At 41.7% G+C, this 19,124-nt stretch overlaps 1 protein-coding gene across 1 annotated transcript in view; it reads left to right on the top strand.

Moving 5' to 3' along the window:
* The window catches only part of LOC124594362 (venom serine carboxypeptidase-like), a 91,505-nt gene extending 72,999 nt beyond the window's left edge, over window positions 1-18,506 (top strand). Inside the window, exons 7-8 of the mRNA XM_047132729.1 lie at window positions 14,002-14,198; window positions 18,092-18,506. Coding sequence (XP_046988685.1) covers window positions 14,002-14,198; window positions 18,092-18,242 — 348 coding nt within the window. The 3' untranslated portion in view covers window positions 18,243-18,506. The remainder of the gene's footprint in view (window positions 1-14,001; window positions 14,199-18,091) is intronic.
* The last annotated feature ends 618 nt before the right edge of the window (window positions 18,507-19,124 follow it).

Raw genomic sequence — 19,124 nt, 5'->3', positions numbered from 1 at the left:
GAAGGGTAGATGTCAGGGCGAAGCTCATCATCAGGGAGGGGTAGATGGTGGAAGTTGCGTTGGGAAAGGAGGTGGAGGGTGTGGAGATGGAGAGAGTGTGGGACACAATGGCAAAGGCGCGGCAATGGGCTGGGGGTGGAGAGGAAGGGAGACACCAGGGGGTGAGGAGGATCAAGGTAGCGGACAATATACAGTGTGCGGATGTTTTCAAGGAAAAGGAGAAGGTGGGGGAAGGGGATGAGGTCATAGAGGATGTGCGTGGGGGCGGAAGGCGGATGCGGAAGGCGAGGCGGAGTGCATGGTGTCTCTTGTGATGCTGTTCGCGCATCTTATATACCCACCAGGCCTGTAACGATACTACACACGAACAGCACTCTAGTGGCTGTTTTACCCTACACAGAGAATTGCAACTCTCATCATTTACATACCAACCGATGGGTTGTACGTGTACATGCAAGAGCGTGCTTTAAAGTAATGCCTGCGAATTTTTTATTCTGCCCTCGATACCGGTTGAGGTATCACATGTTATGCATATTACTCGGTCGATTTCCCACTTCACTGACGCATGTTGCTACCCTCTACCGTTAATCGAGTTTCGAATTCGAAAAGTTCGTCCACAGACGGAGCAACCTCTCTTTCAGCAAGACAACGCCAGGCCACAGGCGAACGCTGCGATATCTGCAGCGATCCGAAGCGTTGGGTTAACTGTCATCGATCATCCTCTATGCAGTCCCGACTTCGGCGCATCCGATTTTAATCTGTTTCGAGACCATAAAAGACACCTTCTAAGTCTGCACTTTGATACTGATGAAGCGGTGCAAGCAAAGGTGAGGTTGTGGCTCCGTCAATACAGTCAAACATTTTATCTTGGCAGTATCATAAAACTGGTCTCTCGTTGGGAGAGATGTGTTCGTTGTCACGGCGACGATGCTGGAAATAAATGTATAGACGAGAAGAATAAAGTTGTAGATTGTTAATAAAGATTTTATTTAAAAGTATTTAAGAGTTTTCACACAAAAAATTCGGAGGCATTACTCTTGAGCGTGCTTTAATAGTGCCACATCTCCTGGGTGCTTCACTATTTTTGTCAGGCTGTGTACTTTTAAAGTCTGTATCGTCTAAAAAACTGAGGGAAGAAATCTGAAATTCATGGAGGGTATAGATATCTATATGGTCCCCACGTATGTCTGAAGTCTTTTATTAACTGTAATAATGGCCAGAGTTATGTCATGTTTTTGGAAATGGTTTAAATTTCGTGTCTGGAAAATAGCTTCAAACTTATTACATCACGTGTCGAGAACTGTTGAACTCAGTGACATAGCATTCCTTTGCTGATTATCAAAACATCTCGCTCGGTAAGGATTTCTGGAAAGTTGTGTATCGCTTTGTGTTTGCTGTGTATGAGAATAGTAAAACAGCATATGAAATTTTGTCAATATTTAGCAGGTAGAAAGTATGAGGTTTCGGGTCTGTACCTCATACAAATATAACAACGCTCTGAGGTATACATATGGTATAGATATTTATAGTGTCTCTAAGAATGTCAAAAGTCATAATTTTAATTAAAGGCGAAGTTACTTTAAAAAAATATGGGAAATTTTCTCAGGCGGAAATCTTTTCTGCTCGGGAGCTGGTAGGTAGAATGCTTTGTGCAGAGGAAGCGACAACGCGGTGGTAGCCGACAGTACCACACTCAAATTGGGTAACTGTTGGCCGCGGCAGTCCATCCAACTCGCTGTAAAATAACAAATACTTTAAATCGGACTGCGGAAACCACTGCAGGATGCAACACAGACGTATTCATGTGGTTACGAATTTTATATGGAACGCTATACATAATGGAAGGGCTTGAGAGCCACGTTCACGAGAGTAAAGTGTGAAAACAAAAATATTTGGTATCATGGTGACAATTTATGACAATTAAGAACGCTGTGTGAATTGAGTGCTCGTAGTGTAACGTTGATTCCTTGCATACTTCAGAACTTAAAACTCTGACGAGATCTAGATTTCAAAGTCGGTTTCGTGCGTTACTGGTGCTTTAGCAATGTACATATGCTAATAAATCTCCCTTCCCTCCATACGTAAAGAGATATTTCGTACACCATAATCCAAATATTGATGGTAAAAAATTATTGCATAAATTTTCTTCAGCACTATATTAAACAATAGCCATATACTTCTATCTTTCGTATCAGTTGCACCATGCAGAATGTCTATTCTAGCACAGTTATGAGTGGCAACAATTCAGCAAAGACGTGATAGTTTCACAGTTATGGGCTGCTTATGGTGCCAAAACGTTTGTGCCTGTGGATACAGCTCTGACTGGAGACTTGAGCGTCAGCCATAATTATTTATATGTCATGCTAACTTCTCTACTTCATTTCCATGTATGTTGTAAATAATACGACTGAAGTACAAGTTAGTGCGGTGGAATATTTTGATCTGTAACTATTTCTCAAAGTTGGTTATTAGGATAACGTCTAGGATATGAAGCATTACGATGTCAATCACTGCTCTACAGTTACAAACATTTGTTTCCTTTGCGGTTTTCTTCATGCCAACTGAAACGTTCCAGGAAGGTTCCATCCTTCTAGCCATCTGCATCCACATCCACATCTGCATGGAACTCTGAAAATCACACTTAAGCGCCTGGCGGAGGGTTCTTCGAATCATCTTCGCATTAATTCTCTATTATTCCACAATCGAAGATCGCGCGAAAAAAGAATATCTATATTTTTCTGCGTGAGCTTTTTTTTGTAATGAGCGTTTTTCCCTATGAACGTCAGCGTCAACAAAATATTTTCGCATTCGGAGGGGAAAGCTGGCGATTCAGCAGGATACATCTTCAGATTATGTGAACATTCAAAGATACCAGTTTTATCAATAAAGCCGACTACGATGCAGTTCAGTTACCTTGTGACGAATATATCCATTCGCACTGCTCCCAAACTGCAAAATAGTTCTCTTCTAAAAGGACACTAAAATGAAAAGCCTTTCGGAAGTCCCAACACGTAGATACGCCACTTTGTTTGGTGTACCATTTACTTATTTTAGAGATCAGTTTTCCCGAATAACGACACCCTAATGACTACGAAAAATAATATATCTCGATTAAAGTGACATAATCTCGATACCAGACTTTTCTAAATTTATATCTATTCTCAGCAAGCCATCTTATGGTGTGCGGTGGGGAGTAATTCCGGCACTATCATTTCCCTTCTTGTCCTATTCCATCAGTAATGGTGTGCGTGAAGAACGATTATTGGCAAGTCTCCATGTGAGTTCTAACATTTCTAATTTTCCAGAAATGTACGTGGGACTCATTTCAGAATGAATGCTGTCGGAATTTCAACTGTAAATCGCTCCCTGACACTCAGTTCCTCGTAGCGTGTAGCACCGAAGTTTGATGCGCGTCTCCTTTACACGCTCGCTCTCATTAAAGGGATCCCTGAAGAAACGCGGCGATCTGCTTTGAATCTTCTGTATCCTATCTGGGAAAGGCCCCAGGCAGAGGAATACTTTACAACGGATACCTGTTGAGGACTGATTCTACGAATGAAGCTCAAACTGGCATATGGGTTTCGTGGCAGCTGCAGTTTAGATCGCTCCAGAAGGCTACTCCTTGTTACTCTATCAAATGATTTATCGACAGTTACGAACCCGAAAAGTGACGGATACTTCCGTTTTTTACTGCGCTCTTCCTCATGTTTATTTACAGTGAGAGTCAAATACCAGTCCCTGATCCTATCGTCGATCCTCTGCAGGTCTTCCTGCATTTCTCTGCATTGTGCAAAGGTGTCTTTAGCTCCAGCTTTAACAGTAATTGTTGTTGTGATCTCCAGTCCGAAAACAGGTTTGATGCAGCTCTCACGCTAGTCTATCCTTTGGAAACCTGTTTCTCTCTTCATAGCTACTGGAACCTAAATCCATTTAAACATGATTACTTAAGTAAAGTCTTGTTCTCCCTTCACAGTTTTTACCCACGACATTTTCCACCATTACCAAACAAAGAGTTCTTTGATGTCCCGGTTGTGTTCTATCAAATGATCTCTTCTTTATTGCCATAAATTTCTTATTTCCCTGATTCAGTTCAGTACCTCTTGATTAGTTATTAGATCTACCCATCTAATCGTCAGCATTCCTCTGTAGCACCACATTACAAAAGCTTCTATCTTGTTCTTGTGTAAGATATACATTTTCGAAATTTCCCTCCCTTGTAAGACGAGACTCAAGACAAATAGTTTCAGAAAAGAATTCCTAACACCTTAAATTTATTTTCGATGTTTAAGAAATTCTTTTTTCAGGAACACTTTTCTTCCTGTTGCCGGTCTGCATTTTATATTCTTCCTATACTTACAATTGTTTTGCAGCGCCAACAGGAAAACTAATCCACTACTTTAAGTGTCTCGTTTTGTAATGTAATTTCCTCAGATTCGCTTGTTTTAATTCGACTACGTTCAGTTATCCTCGTTTTAATTTTATAAACCCGCGCTGCTACAGTAATACTGCTGATGATCGAACTGAAATCATGCCGCTGAAGTGCCGTGGCCCGATATGTCCCACTGTCGTCCTGAACACCAAAACCGTCCCTAATTCCTAATGTGTTCCGTAGTTTTATCCAAAGACTTGTCTACCGAACAAGCTTGTTCAGTAGACTAATCGCGGCCGCGGTGGAACTCTCGAATTACGAGCTCACACGTCAGGTCGAGCTGCAGAATTATGAAACTTACTACTTCCGGCGGAACATCTAAACGCGCAGAATACTGTGGCGCTAAGGAGTATTTGCAGACCGCTTAAATTATATTCCCTGAGTTCCCTGCTGAGTTCATAGAGCTCACCCCCTGACCCGGCCCTGTTCACCCCCTCACCGCTCCTCAGCCCTCCCATACGCCCTCGCCACAGCGGCGAATGTAAACATGGATTTTTCTTTGAAGGAACCATGGATCTCACGAAAACGGCGTGTCCTATAAGGTAACATCTCACTGCTGTGTAGCAGCCACGGGGCACCTCCACAGGCGAGGCTTTTCTCTGGTGCTGCGGGGATGCTGCGGCCTCTGACCTCTTTTTTTATGCAGTTTTTACCCTCTACAGTTCCCTCTGGTTCCATGGAACTCATTCCCTCATGTCTTAAGTGATGTCCTATCATCCTGTCCCTTCTCCTTATCAGTGTTTTCCACACATTCCTTTCCTCTCCGATTCGGTACAGAACCTCCACATTCCTTACCTTATCAGTCCAACAAATTTTCAACATTCGTCTGTAGCACCACATCTCAAATGCTTCGATTCTCTTCTGTTCCGGTTTTCCCACAGCCCATGCTTCACTACCATACAATGTTGCTTCCCAAGCGTACATTCTCAGAAATTTCTGCCTCAAATTAAGGCCTTTCTTGATACTAGTAGACTTCTCTTGGTCAGGAATGCCGTTTTTGCTAGTACTAGTCCGCTTTTTCTGTCCTTGCTCCGTCCATCATGGATTCTTTTTACTTTCAATCCATATTCTATACCCATCAGACTGTTCATTCCATTCAGCAGATCGTGTATTTCTTCTTCACTTATAGAGGCTTCCAGTGTATTCTTTCCACCTATCCGCTATCTCCTCTGCATTTAACGGTGGAATTCCCATTGCATCCTCGCTTTTAATGTCACCGACGGTTGTTTTGACTTTCCTGTATGCTGAGTCTGTCCTTCCGACCATAATTTCTTTTTCGATTTCTTCCCATTTTTCATGCAGCCATTTCATCTTAGCTTCCCTGTACTTCCTATTTATTTCATTCCTCAGCGACTTGTATTTCTTTATTCCTGAGTTTCCCGGATTATTTTTGTGCTTCCTTCTTTCATCGATCAACTGAAGTATTTTTTCTGTCACCCACGGTTTCTTCGCAGTTACCTTCTTTGTACCTATATTTTTCTTTGCAACATCTATGATGACCCTTTTTAGAGATGTCCATTCCTCTTCAACTGTACTACCTATTGAACTATTCTTTATTGCTGTATCTGTAGCCGTAGAGAACTTCAAGTGAATCTCGTCATTTCTTAATACTTCCTTATCCCACTTCTTTGCGTGTATTCTTCCTGACTAATGTCTTAAACTTCAGCCTACTCTTCATCACTACTAAATTGTGATCTGAGTCTATATCTGCTCTACGGCACGCCTTACAATCCAGTATCTGATTTCGGAATCTCTGTCTGACCATGATGTAATTTGAAATCTTTCCGTATCACCCGGCCGTTTCCAAGTGTACCTCTGGCTCCTGCGATTTTTGAACAGAGTATTCGCTATTACTAGCTGAAATTTATTACAGAACTCAATGAGTCTTTCTCCTCTCTCAGTCCTTCTCCCAAGCCGATATTCTCCTGTAACCTTTTCTTCTGCTCCTTCCCCTAGAACTGCATTCCAGACTCTCATGACTGTTAAATTTTCATCTCCCTTTACGTACTACATTACCCTTTCAGTATCCTCATATACTTCCTTTGTCACTTTATCTTCAGATTGCGACGTCGGCATGTATACTTGAACTATCGTTCTCGATGTTGGTTTGCTGTCGCTTCTGTTAAGAAAAACCCTATCACTGAACTCTTCACAGTAACACACTCTCTGCCATGCCATCATATTCACAACGCATCCTACTCTCGTTATACCATTTTCTGCTGCTGTTGATATTACCCTATACTCACCTGACCAGAAATCCTTGTCTTCTTTCCATTTAACTTCACTGATCCCTACTATTATCTAGATTCAGCTTTTGAATTTCCCTTTTCAGATTTTCTGGTTTCCCTACCGTCTTCAACCATCTTACATTCCACGCCCCGACTCGTAGAGCATTATCCTTTCGTTATACCATTTTCTGCTGCTGTTGATATTACCCTATACTCACCTGACCAGAAATCCTTGTCTTCTTTCCATTTCACTTCACTGACCCATACTGTATCTAGATTAAGGTTTTGAATTTTCCTTTTCAGATTTTCTGGTTTCCCTACCGCCTTCAAGCATCTTACATTCCACGTTCCGACTCGCAGAACATTATCCCTTCGTTGGTTATTCAATCTTTTTCTCATGGTCACCTACCCCTTGGCAGTCCCCTCCAGGAGATCAGAATGGGTGACTATTCCGGAATCTTTTGGCAACGAACAGATCATCGTAACAGCTTTTCAATTACAGGTCACATGTCTCATGGATACGCGTTACGTGTGTTTGATGCAGTGGTTTCCATTTCCTTCTGCATCCTCATGCCGTTGATCATTGCTGATTCTTCCACCTTCTGGGGCAGTTTCCCATCCCTAGAACAAGAGAAGAGAGTGCCCTGAGCCTCCATCCGCTCCTCATCTCTCTTTTGACAACGCAGTTGGCAGAATGAGGTTGACTTCTTATGCCGGAACTTGTCGGCTGCCAATGCTAATTAGTAATAAAAATTTAAGTGATGGCGGGATGTGAACCCGGACCGATGACGTTTTGATTACTAATGGATAACGCAACCCCTAGACCACGGGTACAATCCGCAAGCCTACCCATTGAGAAAAGAGAGTTACGGGAAGTTTCCGTGGGACGGCTTTAGAGAGGACTGGGTTCGTAATGTTTGGCATCGGCGATCAGCCACAGGGAGACAATCAGAAGTTTTCGACACGAGATGTTGTGGTAGGTCGGCGCTCGCAGTCTTCCAAAACTCGACGCAGAACCCTCCAGAACGATACTGTTAGGAGTTTTCGGACTGTAGAAGTATGCGAACTCAGAATTGGACGAATGTGGCAGTTTTGGCGGGTTCGAACTGTGAAAGAGCTGGAGAGTAACGTATCAGGTCACTTCTTCACTGATAGTGGTAGAGAGAGAGACAGTTCAGCGTTAGCAGCCGCAGAGAAGTAGTCGATGCCTGGGGCTGACGTAGATTCGAAGCCTGGACTTGAAGAGGAGCAGTGAACATGTGAGCAGATGGGACACGCCAAGTCAGCGTCCATATCCGTCTGTGACCTCACTGCACCTCGCCTCTTACAAGTGGTGTAAACTTCACACCAGAATGGTGTATGAAATCCATTCAGGATGATAGGCGTGTTGTTTCAGATTAATTAATTAGTGACTCTATGGTGTCCTCTCGGGCATGATTTTACTCTTTGGTTTTCTCTTTCTCTTCCTCACTAATCTTCTAATGAAATAGTCTCCACCAATTTAACTTTGTGGTTAATAGCCAGTTAATACTATTTCTTATTCGCTCGGTCTGTTCTGTGATACCTTTTACGGCTTTTCCTCCCAGAAGACCACTATTATTATGTGTAAGTCCACTCATTCTCCTGTGATGAGTACTGGATTCGTATTTATTCTGAGCAATCATTCGAATTTGGAACCAGTAAAGGTATATTATTTGTAACCCTTGTCTGATTATAGTAGCTGGTAGTCCCCATCATTAATTAGTAAACAGGGATCAACTCCCGCTGCAGAACTTTGGAAAATCCACGTTTGAAAGCCATAATTTTCATCAATACACCAAGAGCCCGATCCAAATGCAACAACAAAATCAACCCCTGACACTCAACTCCTTTTCACATTTGTCAGACATCATCAAAAACACCCTGTGAGTGCATTAGCGTCTCTAGAATTAGTGACTGGGGTTAGGAGTGGACCCTTATTATAGGACAGAGCACATTGGTGTTTAGGTGTACATAATTTCTTTAATTACAGAATTATTGTCAAAGAAGTACACTAATTTACATAGGTTGTGACATGACAATGTTAGGACAGTTGTCAAGATTACGCATTACGTCCTCTTTAGCAGAAATTACACTGAACACAACAATATCAAATTTAAATAGAAGGTTCTCTACAAGTTGAAGTTGGCCAATATTACGACAAATCATCCGATTCCAGTTCGAAGTTCGGTACTATTTAGGATGACAATCAAGTCTATGGAGGATGGTTAGTTTCTTGTGACAAGATGAGCAAAAGCTTGCTCAAGGTTGCTTGAGTTGACAGTGGATGCATGCTGGCAAACCAACAAGTTAACGCCTCTGCTAGGGCATGTACTTTAGTTGCGATGAGCTGTCGACTGCAGGGCTGCTCTCGCCCTCTGAAAATCCTATATAAAATCGAATCAAAATCTTTACTGATTTTATCAGCAGAAACTGTCCCATGTTTCTCGTTAGGTGAGAAATCATGGACTCATCTCTAGTCTGGAAACATGGCGATATACACGTGCACAGATGGAGCAGCATGTACATTATAATGCCCTCTCAGTTCTCGCAAGAACAATTAACGACGCGGCTGTTTCGTTTCTCCACTGTTGGAGCTCAACGACTCTTCAGCTCATTTATAGCTGAATGTCAACTGAAGTGAACGCAGTGTTCACACAAAATTCCTCATTTTGGGCCATACAGGGCGTGATGTGCCCTGTTCTACACTTGACACTGGTTCAGAGGAGAGTCCACAAAGTTTTTGGGCTAGTGTCTTTCGCAGCAAACTATCCCCCAACTGTGTCCTTTCGTGTTTCACGTCATGGCTTTTTGAAACCAATGGGAGTGTTCCTTTCATCTTGTGGATACTACCTCTGCCAATCGCAAAGGGCCTACCTTGAAACTGCCTCAAAATTTCGCCCCTCTCTACTCCTAAGTTTATTCCAGCCAATCGGACATTTTGTGCCCGCTCCTGACACCTAAATGTTACACGTGTACATCACAGGCGCACCACGGGCATTTCATGTGATCAACTATGTCACTGGTCTGTTTGTATCCATCTGGAAATTCCCAACGCAGTTTTCTAAAGAATTTCTCTGTAGCAAGGAGCACTGGCCCGCTACCTGCTCTCCTCAATGTATCACCCGGTGCATTCATTGTCACTCTCGCCACAGGTCACCAAACCATTTATTAAAGGCATTCCGTTGTACTCAGGCCATGACAGCACAACTCGCGTCTGCGCCCAAAATAAATGTTTCCTCCAGCAGCTTTTTTCACCTTTTGCTCATTGACTTGCAGAATTTGGGTTTGGTGTGTTAATACCGTTGAATCGAGTGTCATCACTTTGCATTACACACTATACATTTTAATAACCAAATCTGCTCCTTATCGCCGAAGTATGTCAGGTGACATATTCATCTACTTCTTATGACATATAAAATCTCTCATGTAAAGTGCGAAATTGACATTCATTCAATCTGATCTGCCACCTTACAAACTCTTATCCTCAAGGATTCTTTAGGGAACTATGGAGCATGCATTATATTAATTCATACTTGGTATTTCATATATTCTTTAGAAATAAAATACCGCAAAGAGAAATCGAGCTGTTGCATGATGTATGTAACCTCCTTCCATCATCGTGATGGCAGCGACCTCTGGTCCCCCATGCAGGAGGAAAGAAGAAAAGACAAACAACCATTTAGAGAGTTACAGTGTTGGAGAGTTCATTTTTGTCACTAAGCAGTAACCTACCTGCACCGTTTAAATGTTAATGGTATCTAATTACTGTGTAGTGTTTTGAAATATAAATTCTGAAACGTGCCACGAATTTACACAGAAGTTAAAATGTAATCAGAGGTGATGTTGATATTACTGTGGTATACTAGTAATGCTGGTGATGAATGAAAATAATAATCTTCAGGTTGGAGAAGGAATGTTGAGCACTACAATGGGGTCCTGTCGAAAGTCAGAGAATTACTAGCAGTTATTTAGGGGGAAGATGGAGCAGGCAGGAAATGGAAGTGTGTTCTGAGGGGGTAGTGTTGTGGAATGAGGGTGGAAGAAAGAGTATGTCTAGCTCATCGTTGGGCAGTGGGAGTTCGTTGAAACTCTGGTGATAGAACATCGATAAGGCCTGGGGCTCCTTTAAACGAACTGGCGTAGCAGGACAGCTGGGGTGATGGTTAGGGGGTAGGATATTGACAGCTGAGAGCTGGTTTCCTTATTAATGTATTGGGTCAGAAGATAGTACAACCAGAGAAGGTGTAGAAAAGTTGTAAATGGTACAGGATATGGGATGGGGAATGTAGGCAAATGCGGAAAGTGAGCAGGGGATGGGTGCATGTCTATTAGAATTTCAAAGAAGTGTAGAATTTAGCAGAGACAGAGTCTAACTAATATCGACATGTTGTAGGATGGGGTGGTTGTTGAGTGATTTGTGGGTTGCAGTAATGTAGAAGAATGTAGATACTACACACGGCAAATACATATAAGTAGTTCTAATAGTTCTTGTTGGTTTCAGGCTTTGTATTGGATGGTACAGAGGTGTGCACTCGACATTAGTTTTGTGTCGAGGTTTAGTCCTAAGGAAGGTCCTCGGTGCATGTAGACCTTCGGTAGCGTGAGAAACATATGGAACGATTCTGTCATAGAGGAATACCGGAAAGAGCTCTGATGACCAATATTTCGAAATATCAGTTCTGCCATAAAGTAGTTCATTGAATCCGTTAGCCCTTCAGGTTACGTGGAACCGTGTTAATCAAAGACTAAAGTAGAAATGAAACCGAATTAGATAAAATTGACTTTAAGAACATACATCAATTCATTACTTCGTAAATCTGTGATTAGTACATATGCTTTACATTGCTGATTGGCATGTAAGGTGGAGAGGGACAACTGCTAACTCCTTGGCGGCAAGTACATCGTGACTCGGTAGCTGACTTGCGTATCGGAAGGGCGTGTACATGAATGCTCCCCAAAATGTTGCCTCGGTGGTAACAAAATACATTCACAAGTTATTACGCAATTGAGACGCTCAATCAAGTGCTCGAAATAGCTTATGAGTAATAGCTGGTTTTAGTTCCTCGCAGATACAGATGTGTTACATCGATTAGGCAATGACTTTTACTGACTGAAAAAGTATAATTTTTGTATGGAAACTACTTAGAACTCGTCTTTTCCACGTTCTAAAGTCAGATGCTGCTACTTCAAGAAGGATAAATGTTTCTCGCACTTGGCTTCGCATTTGCGTGATTTTCGATGCTTAGTTTGTTTTCGATCAAGCAGATGGCTACCTGGTCGCGTGATAAAGCTTTAACTCCCGCTCTTTTGTTAAATTTAGAATTTTCAGGTGAGAAAGCTTTTCATTTGGAAATTTAGTATCATGTTCTGTTTGGTAAGGACTCTCTAAACACCCACGGGGCTGTGCGTTTTCAATTCATGTCGTTTGTCAGTTTCAGAGTCTCAGTAATGTTTTAAATTTAGAATTCTGTTGAAATTTACTGTCGATAATACTGTGGCCAACACGGTGATTGTCGTTTTTAGGTCTGCTACTTTGCTTTCGCGTTTTGCAAAAGATGACAACAACGGCAGGTGGTAATAGAGACGAAAGGTCGCAAGCATTTGTTTAAGATAACGCCATCAAAATATTAATTGATCTATGATTGCATCATAAAGTTATTCTCGATTGAATACGTCAACTTGCGAGTTTAATTCTCGTCATTTGCGGGAAGTTTTAATCAGTGCTCGACCACCATGTCGGAAAATCCGTCAAAACATACTTGGAAACTTCATCAAACTACTTCCCATTACGAAAGTGGAATGCGCTCGACGACTGTGATATGACTTTCAAAATGACAGAGAGCAGCGGTCAGTCGTCGTTTCCTCTCTAACCTTATTAAAGAAGATCGAGCTTTCGGCTAGTGCTAGCCATTAGCAGTGCAGTATTTCAGAGTTTTTTATGCACGCCCTAATACGTCTACACTTGTTTTTCGGGCTCCTGTCACAGTTCTTTTAGTCATTCACAGCAGATGTAGACGTACTACGGCTTGTATAAAAAAAACTCTGAAATACTGCTTTGATAATGGCTAGTCACTAGCCTAAATCTGGACCTGCCTTAATAAAGCTAGAAATGAAACAACGACCGACTGCTCCTATCATTTTGAAAACTGATACTTTTTAAACGAGGAAATGGGAAGTCCTAGTCCCACCGCTGTATTCTTGAGAAATTGCTCCGTCTGATTACCAACTTTTTCGTTCAATGGCTCACATCAGCGCCTCTGATTATATGAACAAGTGAAAAATTGGAGGGATTCATGGAATTCGGCAAAAGGCCCAAGTTATTTCGTCGCGAGTGGACTTCCTTGTTATTGCATTGCATCAGAAGGTGATCCAAGGAGAGAAGAAGATGTAGGAAAAGGGTGGGTTGTTTCAGGATATGGTTAGGGGAAGGTAGTGTGCTGCCAGAAAGAGGGGAGAAAGTAGTGGTCAGCGATGGCCAATGCTTTGAATCGTGATTTTTTATTGTTTTTTACAATAAAGTCTCAAATTTCGAGAAAAAACGGTGAAAGGAAAGCTGCAGATCAGATAAGTAGTTTAATCTTTGCTCATCCTAATCTTTGCTCATCCATCTTTAAAATGTAAGTAAGATCGATGGACGTCTCGTAAGGGTGCGTATGTGAAGGCGTGTACCTGAGATCAACGTCTTCCGACTTCTCTTGCAAATTTCAAGGTGCCAGACATAATTAGTTACCATTCTCTTTATTCGTGTATTACCGATCAGGAAGGGACTGGGTGCCTCGACAGTAAATATCATATTTGCTCTACTCTCGGCTACATTATTTTAGTATCTAACCATCTCCTACCCTGGCCAACTCCAAACAGTGTAACAACACCATGTAACAGAGACAGCGGAGCAGTGGGACTACCCTTGAATGCAAAACTGAAACGTCAGTGTTTGAGGCACTCGCAGAAGCTACAATGTGAAGTATTTCTTTCGACATACTGTTTACACCGGCAGATAAGCAACAAGGCACCTAACACTCAAGTTACTGGACACTGACATCGAATAGATTCAAAATCGGGTTTAGTATCACTTATAACGTACATTCGTCTAGCAATAGTGGTTGATGATGGAATCATTAAAGGCTCATTAAACGTGTTCCAGTATGAATGAATTATCTGTCGATGGATTGAAATTTGGACAAAGTTCTTTCTGGAATAATCTCGACTGCAGTGTTCTCCTAATGGGTCGACTAGCACGCTTTTGGCGTATACAGAATGACACTGCCATACACAGAGTGATATGATGATATGCATTCTCAATAACTTTTTGCTGTTGACCAGGTGTACGCGAAGATGGTGCCGCGCTTCATGTCGACTGCTCGCCACTGGCTGGAGCACCTGCTGGACTCCGGGATCCGCGTGCTGTGCTACAGCGGCCAGCTGGACCTCATCGTCGCCTATGCACTATCGGCGGACGCCTTCCGCCACCTGCAGTGGCAGCACGCAGCCCAGTACAGGGAGGCTGACAGACAACCATGGTGTGTAGTGTTCTCCTAGTATCCATACCTGAATGTTCTGCTTCTGTATGGAAACTCTAAAAACCACTATTCTCACGCTTAATCTGCACTTCCTACTACGAGGGGAATCCAATAGCTAATGCAACACTTATTTTTCTCGGCCAGTTTCCTTTGACAAAATGCAGAATTTGATGTGGGACATCGTGGAATATTTGCTCTTCAGCCCCTATAGTTCGAAGACCTAGCAGTAAACAAAAGTACGGTGAGTCGTTGGCGAGGTGCCTGTCGTCATCGTAACTAAGTCTCGCAAACTTGTCCGATATCCAGCCGGCTGCAAACAGCAGCGACCCCTGCACTGTTGGAACGTGCTGACGCTCTCGTTCGAGGCGATCCACGGATCACAATCAAGCACCTCGCTGCTCAGCTGGACGTATCTGTTGGTAGTGCCGACACACTCGTCCACACGTTGGGGTCCTCAAAGGTGTGTGATTGCTGGTTTCCTCGCCACCTAACAGAAGATAAAAGATCACCTTCGGACTTCCATCCGTTAGGCCCAGTACGTTTATGATGGGGAGGTTACTGACGCAAAAACATGTTCGCTTCAACGTCGACCAATATAGTGGTACAATGTGGGAATAGAGGCCCTCCCAGTAAGGAGGCGGGAGCTCGTCGCATTGAACGGAGATTATGTTGAAAAATAGAGTTTTATAGCCAAAAGAGTAGGGAATAATTTGCTATATTGGAACCTGAGTAAAGCACACCCGTGTTCAGAAAAAAATCTGTTGCATTATTTATTGAACGCCCCTCGTAACTTGAAACCAACCAATCTGTCGCTGCATCCCTTCTCATTAACCCTCATATGCTGCCGCGCTTATACCAATACATGCTGCCCTCGCCCCCTAATCTTTCATCCAGACACTCCCCACACTCGGTCCTAAAGAAACTTTAACTCTCTCTCCCTGCCTGGCCATGTAATACGCCCTTGCTCCCAGCTTTAACAGATAGTCCTCTTCATGTCAGAGCTACTCTTTACCCCCATTCTCCCGAGCTTCGTTCCTGCGTCCACCTTGGGTCATTGCACTCCTGAATTCTTCCAGCCCACATTCTCTCCAAAATACTCTTGCTCCAATAACTCTCCTCATCTGTTACTTATTTCTTGTAACTCCAGTAAAGTGTAGTACTCGGTTTTTATACAGAATATCATGAGCTAACTGTGTATTAAAAAAAAAAAAGGATATTTCACTTAAAATCTACAATACATAATCGACTGTTCGAATAATTTAAAAAAAAAACATACCCTTAGTTATATTTTCAACATTTTTAGAAACTATATTTGTGTATTTTACTAACGTCCTTAGCAGAATAACTACCTGCCTGGATAACCGTGCGCGTTTGTTCGTCGCTTCCTGGATTCGGTGAAGAGCGCCAGCCCCGGATGCCACCCGTCCAGCGGATTAACGACAAGGGCCGGTGTGTTGGCTAGCTTGGATGTGGTTTCTAGGCGATTTCCCCACATTCAACTAACTGAATACTGGGCTGGTACCGACGTCCCGCCTCAGTTATACGATTTGCAAACATTTCGATCAAGTCACGCTTTCACATGGAATAACGCTAAACACAAACGGATGGAGTACACAAGTTCTATGGCAGGGGGCGGTGGTAGGAGTGGGGAAGGAGGGGGAGGGAGAGGAGGCCACATGTGCCAAGCCCGTGTAGATAAGGAATAAGGTCAGGAAAAATCAGTTAGTAGTTAAAGGGCGGCAATAAACCACCGTCAGCCCAATTTCATCCTGATGTGCAAGATAACTCAAATAACAACACACGAAAACAAAACACTGCGAAGTATGTTGAAGAGACGATTTCCTGCGTAGCCTCACTGCTCGCTGCAACCATCCATGAAAATCTATTATTCCTGGCTTTAATACTGCTTAAAAATCACAAATTTCTGCGACGTGATATGGTTCGTAGTAAATAGAGCTATTTTACACGTGAGTCGCGTTACTAATTCTTGTATTTACAGCAGACCAGTGACTGAAATAAATTTTAGTTCATGTGAAACAGCCTGTGTATGAGAGCGCTGTTAAAATGTATTTTTTTTCCTCTTTGATTACTGCCGAAGAATATACAATTTACGTTACAAAACTCTGCGTGGTCTTATGTGAATTCTGTTGAAAAATGTTTCATAAACGTGATACGCGTCTCATATTATTGTTGTGAATTTTACAATACATTACACGAATTGATAGACTAGAAGAAATATCACTGTCATTTTGACTCTCAAAAAGTATAAATACATTCATAACTTAGACCTTGCTGCTAGTTGATCTCAGCATCCTCTCTGGAATATTTTCTCGACAAGGAAGATATCTAACGAAACGCACAACTATCTCAAAAATATTTCTCCCGGAAATACGCTTCAGTACTCATACTTACAGAGTTATTTTGTAGCTTCATATGAGTGGAAGTAGGTACATGACTATGAGAAGAAAGTTACTTCTTGTTTTATTTGTAATGATCAGAAGTTTTCAGAAGCTTTTACCCGCGGAAACAATGAATTTTTGTAGATGTAAGGCTTCATAATGCCATGACTATACTTACGTTACATCCCATAACGCGAAGTCAACCGTCAAGCGCGTGGAATACTTCAGGTAAAATTTTTGTATTTCACTTAACATCTCAGACTAACGGTGAACCTCCGAAACATTTTCGAAATTTTGTGCAGGTGTCTCACATAGCAGTTCAGAAAGCTCGTCATCCCACAAAAGTCCCATGAAACGTTGTATTTTCTTATTATTTTGCCTGTTAATACGGTGCTGAGAGTGTGTAGTTGCTGCAGTACGGGAAATCAAGATAATTAATGCGGTCTCTACTACCATCTGTTAGTTCACAGCAATATCAAACGCTCTGAACATGACTAAGAAAACACGATTACGGTTTAACTTGACTGCTGTAGTTCCGCGCTGATACGTTTGTATTCACTGTTATCAGTTCTGCACGCTCAAGACTTTTGGATTTTCTCGTTAAACGCAGTCTATACGTATCTTCATCTTTGTCCAACTAGCAAATTTCTTTCAGTAGAACTTCCACGAAGTTCCTACGTCCCCTCTATCTAAATATGCCTTATGTCCTTATGTTGTGGTTAAGAAGAAGAAGAAGAAGAAGACGAATAAAATACTTGAGTTCCGGAATTTGTGGGCGCAATGGTTGTTTTGTTGCTGTCTTCAGTGGCGATCTGACAGCTCCTAATACGCAAGTTATCATCAGATAATACAGGCAACATGGAAGTGTGCACTTCAGATTACATTCATCATTAAACAGCATTCTATGTTTCCTCAAAATTTTACTGTTATCACCCATTTTCAAAATAACCGCTGTTTTATTCTTTAACTGGATCAAAAAGTAAATATTCCGACACATTCCCAACACACTGATGAATAACCGCTCCAGTTACTAAAACTTTCTTTATTTTGTTATTGTATATTGACGCTTTTTTGTAGTGGAATCTCAAAATGGCTTCAACATCAAAGTCTAAACTAGTCTGGAGTAAAATGAACGTTTTAGCAACTGGAGCTGTTATTCATAAATTCTCTACACAGTTGTGAAGCAGCAGCACTCTCCAGTCGTGGAGAAACGTAATTCCCAACACAATTGCATCTATGAGCTACAAGGACAGCTTTTTTTTTGTTTTCACGTGGACCTTCCATTGATTAAACATGAAATTTTTACGTGATCATGTTTTCTTCCTTCGATACTATTCCCTAGCTTCAGTTTTCCTTGTCTTGTTTCTAAGACTGTAATGCACTGTCAAGTATATTTTGCGAACGTTATTATCGCAACCACAACATCTCAATTTTGCTTTGAAACATGATCAACGTTAATGTTTCACAGTCCGTACTTTAGTCTCACTTTTTCAGGTACGTTGGAAGCAGCCTCGCTGGATACATGAAGACCGGAGGGAATCTGACGGAACTCTTGGTTCGAGGAGCAGGTCATATGGTGCCGACGGACAAGCCAGAATTCGCTCTTCAGATGGTAACGGATTTCACAAGAGGAAGGCTTCCTTGAACGTCAAGACATCAAGACTGAGAGGATCCGATAAACTGCCGAATTTGCTTACCTATGAACGTTTGTGGAGTGAAGCAAGTGGACAAAGAGTTGGTACTGATTCAGTGGCACAAAGAACTTCGCTTTGCTGGATGACTGTAAATCAAATGAAAATCAAGGATATACAGATGTTTTATTAAATATTCTTGTGTTTCTGTGTCTAAATCGAAGTTAGTATAGGTATGTACGGTTGATGCATAAAGTATGACATGTCGAAAAACGACATTCTGATAAGGAACTTTGAAGGCACATCGTAATTCGAATTATTAACATAAAATACATACAACAAAGAAAATTAGTTCTTTATTTTACTTCTTAATTCTCTTAGTTTTAGCTCCTTTCTTTATTTTACCTTTTATTTGAGGTAAAGACGAGAACAGTACAAGACAATAAGGACTTAATTGATTTAAGACTGACGAACTGCAAACTTTTCAATCTTGTAGACTGCACATCATTAATTTCATACTCACCATTCTTTTTTCGTAACGTATAAATTACAGGAAAATTTAAAAATAGCAAAAATAATCATTATTGTCACCTGCTATTAAGGTAACTACGTAGCTAACGATGCAACATTTACAAAGAGGTATACAGGCAAACGTCTCCGATGCTATCATTTGTCATTAATTCGCGTTAAAGGTAGAGAAATACTCCTGAGATAAATTTAATATCAACCAATACAACGCCTTATTTTCTTATCTCTTCTTCGATACAGAGAAGCTGCCAACTATCCTCCTACTCGTAAAATCAAGTCTTAAGTGGTTCATCTTTATCAGGTGTTGTTTTATAGAAGAGATCTCCGCAATCATCGTCTAGTGATAACTGTTGTGCACGACTTCATAC

This window comes from Schistocerca americana, chromosome 2 (genome assembly GCF_021461395.2).
Source record: "Schistocerca americana isolate TAMUIC-IGC-003095 chromosome 2, iqSchAmer2.1, whole genome shotgun sequence".
Classification (NCBI taxonomy): domain Eukaryota; kingdom Metazoa; phylum Arthropoda; class Insecta; order Orthoptera; family Acrididae; genus Schistocerca; species Schistocerca americana.
This window is presented reverse-complemented; position numbering and strand designations above follow the sequence as displayed.